The sequence below is a fragment of the Tetrao urogallus genome, assembly GCF_951394365.1.
Source record: "Tetrao urogallus genome assembly, chromosome: 4".
NCBI classification, from domain to species: Eukaryota; Metazoa; Chordata; class Aves; order Galliformes; family Phasianidae; genus Tetrao; species Tetrao urogallus.
This window is the reverse complement of record NC_136817.1, coordinates 38,444,913-38,467,772: the sequence shown is the minus strand read 5'-3', so window position 1 is coordinate 38,467,772 and position 22,860 is coordinate 38,444,913. Positions and strand designations below refer to the sequence as shown.

Genomic DNA, 22,860 nt, shown 5'->3' with positions numbered 1-22,860 from the left:
CTATTCTTTTTCTCCTCATTTGAAAATATCATGATATATAATGACATACATGGAGATGGGATATGGATGTATGGAAGATGCTGAAGGGAAGCACCATTTGTACTTTTTCCCTAGTACCTTTAAGATATTAAGATCCATGAAAAGGTGACAAAAGCAAATCACCATTCAGATGCAGACACACTTAAGAAACATTCTCAGACTAGATACAGGGAAAACACATTTGGACTTAAAAAGGCAGAGTGAACTCTGCACTGAAGCACTCAGTGAGACTGCCTGATAACCAGAAGTCTTCATCAGAAAATGTCAGGAGTTCATCAGACTAACGCAGCAAGTAGATCAAGAGAAATTTAGTTTGCCTCCAACTTGATACTTACAGACACGGAAATAAAAGCTTACTTACTGAAGCTGTGGAAGAACTTGAAATCTTCATACAATCACTGTATCAATAATTAAAGATATATTAAAAAGTTATCAGATGCCTTTGGTTTTGGCTTAACTAGCCACGGTCATTCAATGCCTTCGTGTAAAGTAACCAATTTCACAACACATTCTGGCTTCAAAACAGATGCACAGTGCAGTGTCACTTAATCCTCCTCCTACCTTTTCATAGGTAACATGACCACTAAGGGCATGAACTGTAATTATGATAAAACTTGAAACCAAAATGCCTTTGCAATCTTTCAAATTCACTGTAGACTGTGAACATTTGGTATAATTGATATTGATTAACATGAAAACTCATCCACAAATGAAACAATGCTTGCTTTTAATAATTGAGATGGCATTTAACATATGAAGAAGTATTAAGATTTAAACAATGACTACAATTTAGGGAAAGACGTGAGTATCCGTTACTATTCGTAAAGAGGTGTCACTTTCAGTAGGTGACAATGGTTTAAGTACTGTCAAGTAGGGCTCATTCCTTTCTCCATATGTGATCACTAAGGAACAAAGGCTGCTTCTAGACAACTACACTCCCATACTCGCAGGGCTGAAGCTCATTTCCTTTTCAATGGTGATTAAAGGAGAGAACAGCAGCTTGTGTTGTAAGTACTGAGAAGAGCACTCAGGAGTGATAGGTGGACTGTGCCGTGAGAGCCTACAGTACAGAGCAAAAGCAAACCCTGCTAAACTACAGGTTCTGTAAAAGGCCCTGAAGATTCTGCATAAAGATGCAGCATATTGTATAAGTGCTGTGTTCGTATTACTTTTAAATGGAAATGTTAATGACAAAAATGAAAGTATACATTTTCTCACATAGTACTAGATGAATTCAAAGCTCTCCATCGCTCAGAGAACAAAGAAGTCAAACTGCTAAAAATGAATATAGTAATTATCAGATGAATCTCTTCCAAAAAGTGCAAAGGCCTTTTTGATACTAATCTTTCATTTTGCAGTGAAGCATAAGATTAGGATTGGAGATCATGTACATTTGCATTCAAAATTTATGTGTTTTTTTTTTTTCTTTTCTGTTGCTTCAAAGACGTTGAGATAACATATTTTTATTCCCTTGTCATATAGAATTAAAATAGGAAAATCTTCTCCAGAACTCCACAGGAGAGTTAGCAAATAATCCCCTAAATTAACTTTTGTTAATGGAGCTAGTAGTGAAATATCGGAACAGATATCTAATGGAAGCCAGCAAGTTGGACTTGATTCAACCCTAGAAAGAAGTGATCAGTCAGATGAATTTTCGATGCAGAGTTCAAGCAAGGGTTTGAGAAACCTAAAAAGTCCATCATAGAAAGCTTGATTTTCTATTATGCTGAGTGAAATCTACACATCTTATAGATACACATCATTTTTCTAATCAAACAAGTTTCTTCCTTTAACCATGGTGAAATATAGTGCATGCTCTCCTATGTTGTTCACTGAAAACATGAACACAGGTGGAAAAAAAATAAATGCTACAGTACATTACTTTGCTCTTGTAGTTCAACAGCACAACAAAGATGATATCTTAAAAGAATATATTTCACCTAATATATTAATAATCATCTAATAATCCCTCCAAAATCACAGTCAGATGAAAATCAAGGAGGATTTGCACACTGACATGAAAAGTGCTAAGATAATCACATCTAATTTTCAAAACTCATTGACAGAACAGTGCAGTCCAAGAGTCATTTCTTCCTCCATATGAAATTCTGACTAAACATAGAATATCTAGGAGATTGAACAAAATTTATTTATGTCAATTAGCAAACTCATTTTTGTGTATTCTGTTGATTAATCCTTTCCATTGATATTATACAAGTCAAGGACACTAACTACCCAAATGCCAGAGAGCCCACAAAGACCCTTGAAACTTGAAATGTATTAGCAAGTTATAACTAAACCAATCCTAGCAATTGTTAAAACTGTATTCCTTACTTATCTTGCATAGCTGGAGCCTGCTATCTTTCCTCCTCTCATTTAGAAATTCTGGTTAATAAATTGGCTTTTGTGATGTTAGTTTGCATTTGGTTTCCCTGTACTCTCATTTGTTTCCAGCTTGCTCATTTTCCAGTTTTACTGGCAACGATGTGAAAGTGAGAACTAACTACCTTACTCTTCTTTTGCATTTATTTTTGCCCTACTCCACCCAGCTTTCTAAATCTCTGTAAAATGCATGGCAAGGATGTGACACAACGTTTTCGGTGTTTTCCAACATTTGCAATATTCTCCCTCCATAATTTTCTCTCATTCTTAGGTTTTCTAGATAAACCACTTACAAAACTGATGTTCTCCGAAAATGAAGTGGAACCATACAACTCTTGTGACTGAGGAATCAAAATCAATGAAAGCAAAGCGAAGTTTTGATATCAGAGAGCAGATGAGTAGATACGAACCTAATGACTTGATTGCACTGTGCACACATTGGAGTACGCTTTCCTGCAGGAATATGCTCTGCCCTCTGAACCAATGTGTCCTGCTCTGTTAGCTGAGGAGCTGTTTCAAACTTCTGACTTGGAGCAGTTGTTCCAAATGTTTTAATACTGTTTGATGTCCATCCACTGGCAGGAGCTGCAAAAAGAGTGCCAAAAGTATTTAGAAACTGTCTTTCAGTACCAAGTAAATGATTCTGAAATACAAGCAACAGGTAGAATTTGTCCAGCTTGGTGTATGCCTGCCTACTTAAAGCAACAAATTATAAAACTGGCATTTTTCCTTCCTCCTCCACCAGTAAGACTGTACTTACAGAACACCCATGAAATAACACAGAACAGTTTTAGCTAGCTTGTAAAAACAGTGGACAAATTTCAACATGTGAAAGAATGTACAGCCTGTGAAGGCATTATTTTGCTTCAGATACAAAACCCAAAGCCAAGAATATCAGTGTATGAACAAAAACAAGAAAATATGATATAGCTACTCAAAGCATTTTACATTAAGTAGAAAAGATCATCCATCATTATCAACAGAATAAATAAGAATATACATTCAACATAGCACATATAGAAACATAAAATACAGTACTGTGTAAGGAAAACATATTTCTAAATCAAATTTAAACACTAGGCTAGCTCACTAAACACTGACAATCTGAAGCATTACAGCAGTGTTCACATCCCTTTAGAAAAGTTTTGTCTCTGACATAAAATCCAGACATTTCCATAAGTGTATACATCCACAGACTTGCAATTACATTCTATTTTTCAAGGTCATAGGCATAAGCTTTTATGGAGTTTGAAAAATGCATTTACAAAAATGAAATGCATAGACACCTGTTGCCAAGGGTGATGAAGAAAGAAATACTTCTCTGCTTTTCTTTCTCCTTTACAGATACGTCTAGCTTGGTAACACACAGATCACAGCAGTAGATGGTTATGGGAGTAGCTACTCCCGTCAAGTGGAGAATTCTGTTTCAAAGTAAAAAAAAACACCACCACCAACAAAAGAAACTAAACAACCCCGTGTTTCCATAGTGTCTTTTTTTGTAATCAGAGGCAAGCAAAACCATGATTGTTTATTCTGTGTCCTGGCTTTATTACAACCATATTAAGCCATGCAAATCAAAAAGAGATATTAAGATGTGTCTGGTCAGAAAGTAACAACCAAGCAACTACAGACATGTCTGACAGCATGGGACAATGCTTCTGTTGCAAAGATGCAACACTGTAATATACAGTGCGGGTATCTGCTTCACCAATACTTTTTATGGAAAATAATGAGTTTGTGGACCCATTAACCTTTGTGCTAACCTTTGTGCTTTCACCCTTACCTTTTAAATCATCTTCCAGGGATAAGATGAAAAATTGTTTCACACTATCTTTACCCTCTCAAAAAGATGCAAATGACTTTCCCTGCTCAGATCAGTGCAGCATACCAGTTCACAGATAAACTTAAGTCAGAATGAATACTAATAGGTTGCACTGTCTGTTGAATTTTCTTACTGCACACTACACAATTTAATAAAATAAATTCATTGAATGCTAATTAAAAGGAAAAAAAGGTTATCCTCCTGCACATCGGTGCACTAAGGTAACAGAGCCTTTTTTAACACCAACGCTTTTGTACTGTAATTATGCCTGGTATTAATCCACATATCCTACTTTTTCTTATTTTTTCCTCTATATGAAGAAGCAATATAACAGTCACACACTTATTTTGTCTAACTGGCTGGTTCACCAAATTTTCTCAAATCAGGTCATTTTAAGATATATATTTTTTTAATGCCTTTCAGTATTTGAAATAGCAAAAAGCATTCCATATTCCCAGTTGTTAGTTTTTGTTGTTGTTGTTTTTAATATTAAGACTACCATCTATGTATAATATATAATTAATGAATAACATCTTGAGTATAAAGACATTCAGCATCACTGAGTAGAAAGTATTCAGAAATATGCACCTCACAAGCATGTGCTTTTGAACAAGTCACTCTGCTACTGTAGTTCATTCTAGATAAATAGCTGCTAACCTGAAAACTTAGGAAGAATAAAAATGGGAATGATGGAAGAATGGTTTTGAAGATTAATAGCACTTTCATATTTTCACACATTGCCTTCTAATTTTCAGGTCCTATTTCACAAGAAGACAAAAAAAAAATACACATTAAAACAAAACCTGTTTTAACATTGTTTTCTTCATAAATCAAATTGCAATATAACTTCCAGTATATTGCTAACATGCATTTATCTGCTGAATCCCAAAACATCAGCTAGCTCTTCTTTGCACCATGTAGTTAAAAAACAACAATAGCAACCACTCTTCAGCTTGCTTGAAGCAAGAATAAGTATAAACACCGCAATCGCCTCCTTTTCTTTGGTCTCATTACTGCTTCTATTAATGTTGTATTCATGAATGATGCTTCTTGGAGCTCTGCCCAGCTTTAAAATCACTACTGATCAGGATTTATCTGTATAAACTCTCCTAAGAGTTGTTAGACAAATCACCTGTAATTCCTGAATTACATAGAGCATACTAGAGGAGAAGATGACTATTCATCAGTTTGAGAGACAATGTTGGTTTACTAATGACCGTATGATAAAATAAAAATTCTCTTAAGCATGAACCATGCTATAAAATATGCAAGTTAGTATTGTATTGCTGTGGCCTAAGCAATAGCAATTTGGGCATTGAGGACTAGTGAAGGAAGGTGGACCCACTCTATCTCAGTTGAAGTGAATGAACTCAAGCTCAATGCCCAAACCAGAAAATAGATCAGTAACGTATACTAATAGCTATTTCAGAACATACACTACACTGTTGTTTTTTCTTTTTGTAAAACTCCCACAGTTGTTCTACAAGACTTTTTTTTTCCACTATCTATTCTTCCTTCTTTCTCGCTGTTTGATTTGCCTCAGACTCTTATCTTCATGATTACCATCTGAACACCAGCCTGCAGACAGATTTTATTGACCACTTGTATCCTTCTGTAGGCCAGAAGCATGCCATTAACACTCCAGTAATTCTAGCAAAGGCTTATTGCTCTCACTGCAACACCAAAGAGCATTTTTTGTTGGTAGAGGTGAGTGGGTTTTTATTGTTGTTGTTTGTCTGTAACACTAATAGTTGCCTGCTTATAATCTATATGAATTGCCTTTTTTTTTTTTTTTTAAGCTTTCTTCAACCTGGTGTTACAGAATTTCAAGTATTAGGCATATTTTCTCTTTCAGAGTGAACACTGATTTTTTCTGACTAGCCCTCCTTGTTTAAAAGCTAGTCAATTCTTATATCAAGCAAGATTGCATGGATTACAGGGAGGAAGACAACTGTTAGAGTTTCTGATTTTTTCCTCTGTTTTATTCCCTATTCCCTTTGAAACTTTTCAGACTGAATTTGGTTCTAAGCTCTGTTTTACTGTGGAAGAAGCCTAACTTGTTTATTTACTTATTAACTTTTGGTTGCTTAAACAGATCCTCTAGTTTTCAAACACAAAGGCATCATTTAAAGTAAAACATCAGCCCCTAAAAATTTCCACAGGCTTTTCCTTTGCAAACAGAGCTTTTACTGTGGCACACAAGTAATAGCAAGGTGGGTACGAATTCTCACACTCAGCCTAAGCCTCTCACCCACTCAACTCCGGCCATCATTATGAGCCCTCCTGCAGTTCATACTTTATACTTTGCTTTTTACTCTCTCCCTTTGGTATCAAAGCTTGGGGATGGGTTGCCGTTAACTGATGCTTTCCTTTGGAAATACTGTGGACTGCAGATTTGTTGTAGGGAAGAGGCTGCAGAAAGGAGGTAGTTTTGCTTCCAAATTCTTTTAAAAATGAGTAGACAGGTTCAACAATGAAAAGATGAAAAGACCAAGCACACAAGGAGAAATACATACTGTTGGATCTGCCAGCAGCTCTGTTCTCACAGAGCTGGTACCCAAGCTCTGGCAAAGTGCTCACAGGCTTGTGATTTCAAAAGATGACCTACAGGGAGGGGACAGAGAGCAACGCTGTATGCCCCACAGCATCTCGCTGTAGATTTTCTGACCATTTCTGGCACGCAGTAGGATAGAATGCAGCAACTTGCAGGGGGGCTCTGAAATATTAGTGCTGTACATAATAAAAAATACATACATTATAATCAAAACACGACAATTCATAGGAATTATATATGTAGTCAGGATCAATTCCACCCTGAGTGTCAGAGAGGCTCACGCTCTCTTCAAGTCACAGCAAAGACCTCTGTGGCTAAATTTTGGAGTTCTGCAGGCCTGCACCTTCATTCTCTCTTTAGTTAAACCTTTCAAAGCACCGTTGATTTTCACTTGTGCATTGTCATAGCTATAGCTGCTTTTTCCAGAAGACAAAACTCCGTACCTGACTATTAACTTTCTACTTTATTAGATTCAAGTTCTGCAAACCCTCAATGTTTGTTTTTACTGAACTCCTTGGTATGGCCAGTTTAATATTTAACAAAGTTTTAGGCAAGGTGGAGAACTGGCTTTTTCTTTCTAAAAATCCCAGTGTGACTTTGCCCTTGTTTCACTAACAATAGGCTGTTCCATTGCTGAACACATGGATAACTACAAACACAAGCAAAAGATTTTTAAGACAAAGGGAGAAAGGCGGATACGCAGCGGTGCCAAAGTCACTTTGACAGAGGTTCTCTGGTGCATAGCAACAATACAACAGCCTGAACTGTTTAACGCTCACTTAAACATAACATCAGGCTTCATGTAATATCTATAAATAACAGTGCTACTTTAACTGGTGGGAGTGCCAGAACTTCATTTTAAAGTGTTCTAACTCGGTGATTTATACACTGCTATCAAACTACTGTATTATTAATGGAAAATATAAAGGTTCATATGTCCAATTTTCTGACTTCTCTTAATATATCTGTACAGTAAGAAATCTTCCAGCTCTTTCCTCCAACTCAAACAGATGGCCGGATGAAGCAACGCGTCTGAAAAGCTCTGCTGTCAGCTCGTTACATTAACCATATATAACACCCTATCCATTCCCGGGCCTGCGTGAAATCGTACAAGTTAAATGGAGAAAACTATGGGACTAGCAAGAAGGAGAAAGAAGAAAAAAAAGGGGGGGTGGGGGAGGTGGAAAATGTCATGTTCAGCAGTTCTCCCTTCGCTTGCTGCAGTCTTGGAAGCATACACAAAGTTAAAAGCCCACCGCTGATTAAAGGCAGAACAGGAAGGATTAAACCATTATCATTTCTTTAAATACTGGTGAAGGCTGGTATGTGCTCCGTGGAAAATCACAACAGGTGCGAGTGCGGCCCAATTTCAGCAATCTCTGCGACTGCAGGGGCCAGTTCCTGTGCTAGCGACCAGCCTTTCAACTGCAAAGGTTCCGACTAAATTAGCTGTAAAGGATCTTTAATTAAAATGAGTATAGTGGTTTTGGCTTGCTCAGTGTGTCTCCTTGTGATTTGCTATGTCACATACCATCACAAATTTGGCACAACTGGCAGAGCTATTACTGAATATGTGCCTCAAGGAAAAGAAAATGAAGCCCTCCTCATTCCCCTGTACAACAGATTTTTATTTCTCTCCAGTGACAGTTCAGAACTTCATTTGTGGCCTTCTGCAGATAATATTTTGCTTCTCTCATTCTGAGCTCCTGTTTTGACTTTGATAGCTTGACTATGCCTGAGCAGAGCAGGACAGTCTGGTCCTTTATCTGCTGTTTTCATAGAGCTGATGTTTAAGCTTGCATAGTGATAAGACCATATCTGACAAAGAAATACTGACTTTTCATTTGTTGTACAATTACTAATGATAACTTCCAAATGATCCACACACTCTTCTGAGTTGGCACCAGCAGTGGTGCAGGCTGCAAATTAAGGAGAAACTATCAGACAAATCTGTATGTGACAACAGACTAGTAATTTTTTAAGAAATCAAAGGCAATGAATATCTAATCTTGAAGACTGGTGAATGTTCTCACTTAGAGGGTATGAAATAATCAGAGACAAATAGTCTCCCCACCTCCTTTTTAATGACTGGAGAAAAGAGCATGAATCTGTCTGATTTGTGCCTACAATTATTTTACGCGTACAAAAGTTTGGTGCAATAGCACATGAAATAGCAATATTGGACCACAGGAAAAACTTCAAAATATCAATTTGTTACAGAAAGGTGAGTTTCTGTTCAGCAGATCCAGTATTGTGTAGTAGGCCATTCTGCCTCCAATAAGCACAAAGTACACATCTCTATCATTACTAAGACCCACTCCTTAAATATCAACATTCAAGTTTTAAAAATATATTCTAGTTTTCACCATGTCTGCAGGAGTTACAATTTCACATTACCATCAAATTAAGGTTGACATTTATAAATCACTCTGGTTTCACAATGGGTTTTGCTTGGCTAAGTCCAAGTTCACATTACTTAACTTGTAAGAATAAATTCTTGTGCTTTGCTGTCATATGACAATATAATCATTTAGATTAGATGAAAAATTAATAAGAAAAACAGTCCATACACCAGAATCAGGAAGCTTTTGTGTTTTGACCTGTCAATATATCACTTTTATGGACAAGCCTTTCTTTTTTCTATGAACAGCAACTGCATCACAGAGGGGCAAACTTTAACAGACTTTTTCAGTGAAAAATACTGGAACTGTCTATTATTTTTGGATCATTTATAGCTCATCAACAATTTAAGAATTTGCCTTAAGTTGAAGTATTATTCCAGTTTCTCCCCCATATTCACACCATTGTCCTCAATGGGCATGCAGTTCCTTAACCCCCTAGTAATTAGTCCTAGCTTTATTCTCCTGTTCGGCAAAGGAAACAAAGTGGCACTGGATAACAATAAAGAAAGCTCAGGACTTTATGAACAAGGTAATGTTGTCTTTGCCACACAAAGGTGATAGGCCACAGACTTATCCTGTCAGGGCAACCTGTAACGCACGTGCATGTAGAGAAAATAACTATTAAAGCACAGAAAAATGAAGTTAAAGTGCTACAGGCAACTCCTTTATGGACCTTTAGTAAGTCTTTACTGGAAGTATAAGCATTTTGCCACAGCAGAGTAAATCTCAGTACCCCCATTTCTCTTCTCTTTAGCTCCATGCCATTTGATCCCAAGGCTGATACGATCTCAATTCTGACACATTTACCTTAACAAACTTTTGCAGACTAAGTCACAAAGAAAAACACAAAGACCCAAACTGGTGGTACATGCAGGACAGGATGTCAAGTCACACCTAGGAGCAGGTTTGTATTTTATTCTGTTTTCAACGTTCCAATATTATCAAGGGATTGGGAAGCAGAAAAAAAAATGCTGCAAGACAGCACGCTAAGGATAACTCCAGAGATGGTAAAGGCAAGTCTATCAAACACATGAAAACAACTGCAAGGAAATAGCAGAATTTTTCAAACAAAGTTGCCTGGGGAGCAATTTTTCAATGCTTACAGTTAGTTTCCAAGTGTGTTCCCCCTGCTGAATGGAGCATGTGCTTAACACATGTGCTGGCTCAGGATTAGGCAACTGACAGTTGCGGGTATTGCAGAATATGCTGACATGTCTGACCAGCCCTACTGGAAGAGGATTACATATCCCAGAGGTATTGGGCTGAGAGAAACCCTGGGAATAAGGAGGTTAGCAAAAACAGCTAGCTGGTCACCTAACACTGCAAGCTTTGGACGCTTCTTTCACAAACCCTTCCCACTCCATCCTCATGCTCAGGAGGAAGGCCAGTGCATATGGCAAACCCTCCCCTCCAAGAAGTTTGCTGACTTTTGTGGCCTCCAGTTACACTGACTTCAGGCAATGGTTCTGCTGGAGCCCACCAGCAAAGCAAGGCTCTGCCCACACAGGTCAGCACCATGCCAGCAGCTTGATATCTGACAACAGCATCTTCAAGAAGGTGATCTTGCATAAGAAGCGTGGTCCTACACTCCTGACTTCTGATCATCAAAGATCCTGCTGCCCATTCCAAAAGACAGTCTGTCTCCTGGCCAAACTCCAGTTTGTGTAACTGTATTTATTGGATAATTGTGCTTTCTTAAATTGTCCCAACAGTTTCAATTTGACACGGTGCTATTCACTTCCTTTCAAGATGCTGTGGGGTGTTACAGTGTGCTGAGAAGCAGCTGTTATGTGTCACCAAAGAAGTGCCTGCATGGTGGGCAGAAGCAGTGCCTGTGCTTGCACGTGGTGTCAAGACTGCAAATGCTTCGGCGTTCCTTGAGGGTGAATGGTGCAGCATAAGTTACAAAAGTTAGCTACAAAATAGTAAAATAACTCAGTGCATCTAGGCTACGGGTGGGCTGTGATGGTGCTAGGCCACTGGCGGGAATTTTGTTGCTGTTGCTTGAATACAATAATCTTGTCAAAAGCTTCTCTCTTTCTGGTGGGAGCTCAAAAGGAACATCATAACTTGAGAAAAACAAACTGAGGTTTGCTATAAACCCTAGCCAATAAACTTCACACAGTAGTGACCACAATTTGACTTACTGCAACAAATAGCAAGAGTGTTCTTGTCAACTGTGGCGTGTATCATCACTTCATCATGTACATGTCACACTTCCTCTGGATGTTGAGATCCTTGTACACCCAGTACGCCAAAGATCAAACTTGATTTGTCAAGTCAGGCTTTTACCATGTTTATCCAGCTTCTGTGAGCATACAAGAAAGAGTGGGGTAGCTATCCACCATTTCCTTTACCAAAGCACTAAAGAATTCTGCAACATTAGGATTTAATTCCAGAAAAGGACACTGTATTGTGTTACTTTCATACTGGGTAACTAACATTGTGATTTGCTGGAATTTGAAAACTAAGAATAGTAGAACAATTATGCCTAACTGAACATCTTTTCCAGATGCTCTCGAAACAAACAAACAGCAACAAAAAAAGAACACCTTTAATCCATAATACCATCCCACAGAAAACTTTCTACAGGCAACAATACAGATCTCATTTTAACCTTATAAAATTACTCCACTCATTTCAGCAAGTTGGGAACCAATCACAAGATCTAGACTGGCTCTTGCCATTCTCAGTGTTCACTACCACTCACAGCACTCCAAGTTGTTTCACAGAAAAAAATGAAATCTTGCTCTTTAAGGAGGTCACTACAGATTTTAAGGAGGAGAGCTTGAGAAGGGCACACTGATGCACAGACATCTGAAACAATTTTCATGCTACTGCCCAGGAGAATAAACCAAATGCTCCCCTGGGGAGGGCAGAAGCTTGCCATCAGGGAACATATGGTGCTCCCATGTTTAGCACAAGTGTTCACAGATACCCTGCAAGCAGCATTCTACAGCATCAAGGATAACTGAGCTCTATAGATGCTATCACTGCAAGATCACTTGGATCAAGGTTGACACCTGCACTGAGAAAACCTATACCTGGGGTATCTCCAAGTTCACTATGTGAGCCACACATTGTAGACAGTTTTTGCACTTTCAAACCTCTCAGCATAATCATAAAACAACAACAAAAAAAAAACAAATCTAAGCCAAAACCAAACACAAGAAGCCACACAACTTTTCTTAATATTAAGGATATTCTCTGATAGCCTATCCAGGAAAGGGAGATGCCAGCTAAAGGCATAAGGATGCCTTCTGACTAAATGACTAATATGTGTAGTTGGACACCTTAATAAATAAAATCACTGGAAATATTTATGCCATAAAACAGCAGACTACATCTTTCCCAGACACAAACAAAATCCTGTAACATGTCTGCTTTACTATGGAAGCAACTTAGTACTTACTATGTACAATATTCATTAGAAGAGTGAGTATGACTAGCACTACAAAACTGTACTCCAAAGGAGTTTCTATTATTAATAGCATACTGATACACATTTGCATAAGACTATGCCTTCATTCCTATTTCCCACGCTAGACTACAACTATGAAATCAATTAGACTCAAAGGGAAATGTTTCTATTTGTTTAAAATTTTGTCAGATCCACAACCTGCAAGGCCAAATTTTGCTTGGCCTGTGAAGCGCTGGCATTTTACTTGAAAAGAAATGCCAAGCTCACAGACTGCAAACAAACAGCAGAATTAGTGACTGAAATCCAAATACGCCCTGAAACAGTTATAGTCTTTCTTCCACATTTGACTAATTTTACCAAAATACTCAGCTAATTAAAAGGTTTTACTTGTCAGACTGCTGGTTTCAGCCTAACTAAGCAAGCGTAGGCACAATAAAACCATGGGAATTTTTGTTTTTGTGAAATACATGCCTGAGAAAGACTGCCATCAGTCTCTGCTGTAACACTGCTGTAACCACGTTTAGGTCTCTTTTAACTGCTAGTTTTGCATTACTGAGTGACTGGGGCAGCATGTGACAGAAAAAGCCAAGGGTGACCTCATGACAGGTCTATGGGCCCAGCTTGCAGTGAAACTTTTAGAACCTCCATACAAGCTTAAGATTCCTAGGCAGCTGTCACAATCTCAGTGAAATCAAGAAATGTTGCTTTTTTCTTTTCTTTTTTTTTTTTTTTTTTCTTCTTTTTCAACTTAAGAAGCTCGCCAAGTGAGTGGCTAAGTGCATCACTTCCTCACACATGGGCAGATGAAGGTACCTCCAGACCAATGAAGTCAAATAATTTAAGAAGGGAGAAAAAATAGAAGGAAGAAAAAAGGGCATTTTGACATTTCCAAAATGTCCATTTTACATTTACATTTCAGAAAGAAGCTCCATGAATAGGAAAGAGTACAGACTGGCTGTCCACTTTAGGAAGCATTAGGTTTTCAATCTCTCTCTCTACTGCACATTTTATTTCTTGCTCCCTCGGTATTTCTGAAGCAGGTAATGACTTCACTTTTTTGGCAGTGAACTTGAGGCAAGATATTCTCAGGTTTTCTAGCACAAAGCATAAAGCAAGACAACAAAGTTCTCATATTCTCAGAACCACCTTTTCTATCACTGCACATCATCCTCAACAGGGATGCAAGGAATGGGCTGTATTTCTCTACCTTTGTTTGTCCAAAAAGGTATTTGTTACCCAACATCTTGCATGGTCAGCCTCTTCCCTTGTGCCTGCTGCTGTGGGGAACAGCACTGATCATAACTGGCTCAAATCTTGGGTTCAAGTGACCTGGTTGCATCTCCCAGTGTGGCAGGTTCATACCTTCATTTTGGACTGCCAGATCTTAGCGTAGATGCCTTGAAAGCTGTTTTATATAAACTTTGAACTTTTTAAAATAAAATTCTGATTCAATATGTATACATGTAAAACCTGCAAATTCCTGAAAGTGATGAAAAAAGCAAGAGTCAGATACAAGTTCTAATAACTAACTGTGGACTTTGCAATTCTGTCACAACTTCTACATTAAAAAGATATTTAAAATATGTTGAAATTTCACACAAAGTTGTTTGGATTATTTTTTGAGCTTTTCTAGCGTATATCAACCAAATCTGCATGCCTAGCTTTTACCCTCACTGATCTACTTGATACTCCTAAAGCGAAAGAAGAGATTTTCAAATCATCCAGAGCAGAGGCCCAGATTTCCACAGATGTACAGAATAAAGTGAAATTTAATTCATCCTTACTTATCTCTCTCCATCACGCAGCAGTCATCAGCACCTCAAAAAGTTATTTCAAACAATACTTGCATTAATGGTAAAGCACAATAGTAGGAATTGCTGTGAAATACCTAACAATATACTGAAAATGGGTGTGGTACTGTTGAAACTCAAAGTTGACTATTGTGGTGGTTGGTTAGTTTGTTTTAGTTAGTTTGTTTTTTGTGCAAATGAAAGAAATTAATCCCTTTGTGGGACAGAGAAAGGAGTTACACCAAACGTGTAACGCAGTCACTTCTAAAAATGAGGGATTATCATATTCCCACAATGCTTGCCTGAAGTACATGCAACCAAAAGTAACTTTAAAAAGATTTTTCTAACTCAAAGTCAGAAAACAAAATTTGATGTAATTCTTTACCTTGTCTTTAAGATGTTTGACAGGGTAGTATAGAAATGACAGCATATTGCCATCTCGAGGCTCCATAGCAGTATTGCATGTTCAAAATGTCTATTTGTCACCAGGTTCGCAGTAATTTTAAGCCATATGTGCCAAAGGCTCCATTATACACCATATGTTTTATCTTTATTTTTATGCTATGACCTCTGCAGATCCCTTTCTGGGCTGGGTATACTTTAAAGAAGGAAAATCTTTAAGAGTAAAACTTAAGGAAAAAAGAAAAAAGAAAAAGGAATTTTAACATTACATCCCTTTTCAGAAGGAGAATTGATAGTATTCATCTCATTATTACCAGAAAATCTGCAGTCTAAATTTAATTAGTAATACAGATTTCCCGGTTCCTTTGAAATTAATACTAAAGTTTAGTTCAGCATCAAAGACAGATTCAATTTAAGAAACAAGTTACATTAAGAGATTACCTAAAATCACTGCATATAATATTATGAAAAAATATATACAGAATTACACATATTGTATTTCTTGAAATGCATACAGTAATAAGACAGGAGCTTCCATAAGGAAAAAAGCATGTTTTCCAAACATTTCAGTGTTGCTACAAAGCAATAAAAAATCACAAAACTTCACTCAAATGCAACAGCCATGCTAGTGATCATTATAAGAACCCAGCTGTAAATAAACCCTTATGTCATAAATTGGATAACATTGGCATCCTCCATGAATAAAGTCTGCAAATGCGAAATACATAGCCATTTTCATGTTTTAGTCTTTTTTTCCTTTTTTATTTTTTTAACATTGACTTCAGAGGAGATCACTTGGGAACACGTATCTCTGTTGATATACTCCTTGAAATCACAAAGAATATGTTCTGTTGAATTTACAGTCATATGGGGAATACCAAGTTAAAATTGTATTTGTACATATGTGATTGTTATACACAATTTTGACAGAAGGTCAGAGACATTGGATTTTGCCTGTTTGTGAAACCAATTACATCTAAAAGGCTACTTTCATAAGGATACTCATTTAGCAGAGCTTCTGTGCTGTTCTTCCTTTTGCTAAACAAAATTGCTTCTACTCAAAACACACGAGCAGCCCTTTGAAGGCTGCTGCTCTTACACCTCTGATCATGCATATCTTACTGAGCTCTCTGAGGGTCTTTAACCAAACAAGAAAATACCTCACTGCAAGTTACCTGCTTGGCTTGGAGGCTGCCAGCCTGAGTACTTGGCACTGCTTGGGGGTCCTGTTGGCTTCGGTGCTGAAGGAGATGTGGCATTGTTGGTGGGGGTAGGTTTAGCATCTGGGCTTTCGTGGCTAGCAGACACATTCCTCACTGAAGTGGCAGGTGGGGTAGGCTCCACGGAATCACTGTTTAGAAATGAGGGAGAAAGAAATAGGATGTATGGTCAAGTAGTGCCTTGACCATATAGCATGCAAGCATTCAGACACATTATGAGGCCAAAACATAAATTACCAACCTTGATTTTTGTCTCCATATTTACGGGGTTAACAAGTTTCACAATGAAAAGAGTATATCTGAATGTTCAGTTTAGTGAGCAATAGCTATTGCAATTAAAGACTTTTGCTAATAGAGATAGCTGTCGCTGATTCTCCGGTTGATTTCCTACATGCAGTGCTTACAAGTCCAGTGAAGCACAAAGTGCATTCTGTTACATTCAAATGCTAAAAGATATTCAGACATCTGAGGCATTTACAGAGTACTTTAGACTTCTCAAAAGCTTAGCATACAAGTCTTTTTAACAACAGATTCTGAGGAAGTAGAGGTACTGAATAAAAATGCCTTTGCAGACTGAAAGAAAAAGGATAGGAAGACGTTATGCAGCAGCTCAATGCTGCTGACAAAGTAGTTTAGGAGACTGGCTTCCAGAAAAAACTATCTGTAACTTCACTGTCACAAAAGTGCCATTCTAAGTTGTTGAGATCATTTGACACATAACTCATCAAACCAATGGTCCACTCGCTGGATAAGGAGCTGGCTGGATGGTTGCACTCAGAGAGTCGTGGCCAGTGGCTCAATGTCCAATTCCACAGGAACTGGTGGTGGGACCGGGGCTTTTTAATGTCTTTGTAGGCAACATGGACAGTGGGATCAAGCGCAACCTCAGCAAATTTGCAGATGACACCAAGCTGAGTGGTGCAGTTGATGTGCTACAGGGAAGGGATGCCACCCAGAGGGACCTGGACAGGCTTGAGAGGTGGGCCAATGACCAGCTCATGAAGTTCAACAAGGTCAAGTGCACCTGGGTTGGGACAATCTCAAGCACCGAAACAGTTTGGGTGGAGAATGGGTTGAAAGCAGAGCTGTTGAGAAATATTTGAGGTGTTGGTTCATGCAAGATTCAACATATGTTGGCAGTGTGCTCTTGCAGCACAGAAGGCCAACTCTATCCTGGATTGAATCAAGAGAAGTGTGATCAGCAGGGTCAGGGATGTGATTCTTCCCCTCTGTTTTCATGAGACTTCACCTGGAGTACTGCATCCAGTTCTGGAGCCCCCAACACAAAAAGGATATCGAACTGCTGGAGTGGGTACAGAGAAGGGCAATGAAGATGATCAGAGGGCTGGAGAACCTCCCCTACAAGGACAGACTGAGAGAGATGGGGCTCTTTAGCCTAGTGAAAAGAAAATTCCAGGGGGATCTTATAACAGCTTACCAGTATCTGAAAGTCTACAAGAAAGCTGGGGAGGGACTTTTTATAAGGACGTGCAGTGACAGAACAAGGAGAAATGGTTTTAAACTGGAAAAGGGTAGATTTAGACTACGTATTAGGAAGAAATTCTGTGCTGTGACATCCGGGTGTGAGACACTGGAACAGGTTGCCCAGTGAAATTGTGGATGCCCCCTCCCTGAAGCATGGATGAGGCTTTGAGCAACCTGGTCTAATGGGAGGCATCCCTGTCTAAAGCAGAAAGGTTGGAACTACATGATCTTAAAGGTCCCTTCCAACATAAACCACTCAATGATTCAATATACCTGCTTCAGGCTGGAACCCCATTACAACTTCAAGATTACTTCAAAGCAACGTTGGTCTTTTTCTATTGAAGCATAAATAAGACAAGCTTGTTTCTCCATCCAAAAGACTCATCACTACTTGTCAAATCACTTTTTGAGTCCAGCTTCTATTTTATTGCCTTTGTCCAAAAACATAAATAAGAGAATCCTGCTGAATACAGCTGCTTTTACACAGAAGAGGCTACTTAATGAGTAAGACTCTCTCATAAGGTCAGTAATCTCCATCCACTGGATTTCATATCCATATAAGGCTGTTCAAAAACGAACATCAGCTTTCCAAACACAGTCACCAAAGGCTGGAATTTCACCTTTATGCAACACATCTCCTGAAGGACATCACATAGAAAACAGCTGAGGTGCGCAGCTGGCAAAGTGCTGCCTTTGAGGCCTCTCATGTACAACCATTTTGGAGGAAAGAAAGGGAGATGTCAAGATGGAAATTCTGCTTCATGCCTGTGTTTGCCAAATAGCAGTATTACAAGTGTAAGTGAGGGAATAGACACTGACTCATGCCTACAAGGCTAGGTGGAATGCCAACTTCTACCTTCACCATCACTAGCTCCATGGTTGAATTCTCAAGGTTGTGGATGACATGGCATGTGACTTCCTAAACCAACAGATAGCTGGAGACATTTAGGTTTTCATTTAGAAAACAAAAAGACAGCAAAAGGCAATTCTAAAGACCCTAAACTAAAAGACAATGATAAACCCAGGTATTTGACCACCTGAGATAGATTGCATGCTATGAGACAAGCTTCCCAAGTGAAAAACTTGAAGCCATGACATTGGCAGAGGGCATCAGGCTAGCCTCAAAATTTCTGACAGATCTTGAACACCCTTTGCACTTTGTGCCTCTATTTTTCAAGTAAGAGTTGAATAAATCCAAGCCTGCACTGCAGCCAGTTAATTTAATAGGCAAGTTGCTAATTACTACAGCTTGACACATCTCTCCTGTGTATCAATGCCTACCAGCAGTGGGCTGCAGCAAACAGTGCGTACACTGGTCTACCTAAATTTTAGCTTCTCATTTAACACAATTGCCTAGGAGATGTGTGCAGTGTTTTCCTTAGAGAGAAAGATACATCCATATATTTGTCTCACTTTTAAAGAACCCCAGAGATATTCCACCTTTTACAAGCTAAACTTACTTAAATTCATGCTTCAGAAGTAATTCCTAAACATTTTACTCACTCCTTTTATGTCAGAAAGCATTCAAACTTAAACTATTTTTATCCGACTTTATTAATATTATTAATACATTGTTATGTATCTGAAAGAAATGAATTGATTATGGAAAAGAACTGCAGTTCATTTTTCATTAGAAAATTGAAGAAGGAATTATGAACCTTGTGTATTTACCAAATTCCACATAAGTAGCCTTCTCAGACTTTCCAAACAACACTGAAAATGTTCAGGTTATTCTGATGTCAAAACACTTCTACTGTCATTAATGTCAAGCCTAGCTTCTACCTCTAGTTTTAATCTTTTACCTTTGTTTTATAATTCAAATGATTCATTCTCCACCTAATTAATACTTATAGCAAGAAAAAAGTCCACATTGAAAGTTAACATATGTTATCATTGGAAATGTTCTTCTAGACTTAGGGTAGAAGAACACTTGGTCTCTCCAAAATACAAAAGACACATGTTCCTAGATGTAGCCAGAAGAGTAATATTCATTATAAGAAAGATGGTACAAGGTACTGAGAGCTTACTAGATGCAATAGAGAGGTGATGAGTGGGCAGCATGTGTGGAAGGAAGCAGGTCCAGGCCACATGTGAAACGAGGATCAGTTTCTCAGAGATAGCTCCTAGATATCTGCAGCCATGCTTCCTTTTGAAAATCAGGTGCTAAGAACACTTCAGAAGTATTCTATAAAATTAGCACTGGAAAATCCTCCTGAACATATTCAGGCGTTTTGACGCCCTCTCTTCCCTCTCTTCAAAAAGCAAAGAGAAGAAAAATAGATGGTATGGGGGGTTATAGATGCCTAAACCTCCGTTCATCCTTAAAAGGAAACTCTTGTACAGAGCTGTGTATCAGAAATACATGCTTTAAAAAAAATAACTATGTCTCATGCTGTTGTTAGCCAAAGGAAGAGCTGTGCTCCTAGCAGAAAATTAAATACAGGCCATCATATAAGTTCTAGCGCTGCTGAAATGGTAACAAGAGACAAATCTCAGACTTTCCTGAACAGACTTTTTCTAATGCAAGTTCAGGATAGTAAGGTATCCATCTGTAAACATCATCAACCAAGTCTCAGCATGTATTAGTAACTCAGTCTGGTACATCAGTATTTTCCAAATAGTTCTCTGGGTTACAAATGATATTTTCACTCCCACTTGTTGCCCAGAAAGCTGTGCGAATTGGAACGAATCCCATGGGGTCTGAAGCAGCTCGCTGACAAGAAAGGTCACATAACATCTAAGAGTCTGTAAGAGCTTTCTTCATATGGCCAGGAATTCTGTGAGGTTATTTTCCCCTATGAACAATAAATCTTTTAAGACAAAAACAAGACAAAGAAAAAAAAAAAAGAAAGAAAGAAAAAGAAAAATGTGAGCAAATCATTCTTCTTGGTTCTTGGCACAACCGAGTGGAATGTGATAGCCTCGATTCTGCTTTAAAGAGTCTATAACAAATATATATACATAAACAAACTAGTAAGAGTTCCTTTGTGTTAAACATTACTGCCTGCCAGTTACCTGTTCATCCCAAGCAGGCATAGAGTATATAGTGCAGGAATTTATATAACTCCTAAAATGTATGCACAATGCTTGATACAGCTCTGAAGAAATGAGAAACTTTTAATATGAGATTTTTGAGGCATTTATACTGAATAAACTTTGAAATGTAGCAGTCAGGAAAGAATGAGTTCTGGTCTCTAGGGCTAAGTATACTGTTGCAGAAATGCCTCTCCAAAGAGTTACATACAGCAGGATATCAGCACAGCTGGGATAAAACTTGATCATAAAATCTCAGTTCTTGCTGTTAGTTACACTGTTTAAGTCGTATATAACTCATGACATATCTTGCCTGGTATCCACATACACATTACCTGAAGATACATGCACAATATCAGATATCAGGAAAAGCCAGGCATGGGAATTATAAAACCCCACAAATGAGGGAAGGCAGTTGTCTTATGCTCTTGCAAAAACACGAGAAATACTAAGTGCTAAATGTATTCCAAAATACATTTGTACTGCAAAGCCCAGAGTCACATTCAACTTCTAAAAATGGCATTTACATTTTGTTTTAGCCTAGCAGTGTCCCAGTAATTTACAAGAAGGAAAAAAAAGTGCAAAATAAAATAAAAGAGTAGAGAAAGCCGTGTGGGCAGAAGTTTTTCCATATCAAGTTACAGTAAGGACATACATTACCCTTACGTAAGCAGTGGTCTGCACAAAAAGAATTCAGAACTTCTTTCAGAATAAATATTCTCCCACAGGTTCAGACTGTCCTCTTGTCAAGTAATTGTGCACTACATTGGGTCAGGTACCTAAAGCAAAAGTCACATCTACATCTATACGTGCTAATGTTTCCCAAAACTTCAGGGACTTTTTTATCATGTGGTTTAATTTTAGGGAAAAACTTTTAAAATTCTTGGAGAGTCAAGATATTAAAGACATTGGTTCCTTTGGTTTATATATGCAGTTTTGGTGTGAGGGGTTGGGGATTAAAAAAGAATTATCACCAAACCCTATAAAACTTAAGGATCCATTGCCAACAGGATGACCAGTTTGTAAAAGACTGCATGGATACATTATACAACAACAAAACAGAACACATTCTGAGGGATCTGGCAGAGGAACAAAATGTGTAGATGTTTAACATTACTTCAAGCCAGTTAACAGATATTGCATTAGTCAGAAAAATGCCAAACTTTCCAAAAGCTATGCAGTACAGTAATGCTTCAGACAGCAAGCTTTTCAGAATAGAGATGAAGTGAAAGAGATTCAATAGAAATAATTCCAGAGCAACTCTCCTGCAGAACAAGACCTAAGTGCTGTTTTTGTTGTATTTACAACCACCTTCTGTTCTTCCCTAAAGACAATGCAAACATAAGCTATCTCAATAAAATAGATTCATTACCCTTTTGTGAAAAGTATTTAACATAGACCTAGAAAACTGAAAACTTGAAGTTGTTGAAGCTTATTTACCTTGGCTGTCTCGGTTGTGCCAGTTGTTTTTTGAACAAGTCAGTGTATCATATGACACCATACCCTCATCTCTTTACGGACATAAGATTTTAGCTCTACTCACACACCAGCTATTGTATTGTGTCATTAAGTGAGCTGTTGTTTAAAATAACTTTTCAGCACTGTATTTGTGCAGATATTACATGTCATTAGACTGATAGTAATGCAAAGACATTTTAATATCCAGTTTATCATAGAATCATAGAATCACTCAGGTTGGAAAAGACCTTAAAGACCATCAAGTCCAACCATGACCTAACCATACTACCCTAACTAGCAACCCTCCACTAATAACGCCCCTGAGCACCACATCCAATCAGTTTTTAAACACATCCAGGGATGGTGACTCAACCACCCTGGGAGCCTATTCCAGTGCTTAACAACCCTTTCTGTAAAGAAGTGTTTCCTGATATCCAACCTAAACTTACCCTTTCTTCTTCTGAGGTAACTATAAGCATAATTTGCCTTTTGCCTCTGCTTTTACTACATGTTTTTCAGCCTATACAATGAGACTGTGTTCCTTCCCTAGTTATGATGAGGCATCACAGAGCCTTATTTCCATGGCTCCATCTAGTGGCAATCTCTTCTTCCTTAAGTGGCACTGACAGCCCGAGACGACAATGAAATTAGACGCTGTTACCCTAGTATGTTGTGTGCAAGCTTTATATCAACATCAGTTATTTATGCATTTACATCTCCGAAAGTGCACTTCCCAAATCAGGAGAGTTTCTACTTGACTCGTGAGCAAAAAGTGGATAAACAAAGACAGCTTCACATTCTGCAACTGAAATGTTTACATTCTTGTAACAAGCTAACTTCACATGCAGCTTA

The 22,860-nt window shown here is 38.1% G+C and overlaps 1 protein-coding gene across 2 annotated transcripts in view; it reads right to left on the bottom strand.

The window, feature by feature from the left end:
- The window catches only part of PDLIM5 (PDZ and LIM domain 5), a gene marked incomplete at both ends in the record, with an annotated part of 109,490 nt that overhangs the window by 8,850 nt on the left and 77,780 nt on the right, over positions 1-22,860 (bottom strand). For both annotated transcript variants that reach the window (XM_079535116.1, XM_079535117.1), the window contains 2 exons: positions 2,832-3,006; positions 15,988-16,163. In XM_079535116.1, the coding sequence (XP_079391242.1) occupies positions 2,832-3,006; positions 15,988-16,163 (351 nt within the window). The remainder of the gene's footprint in view (positions 1-2,831; positions 3,007-15,987; positions 16,164-22,860) is intronic.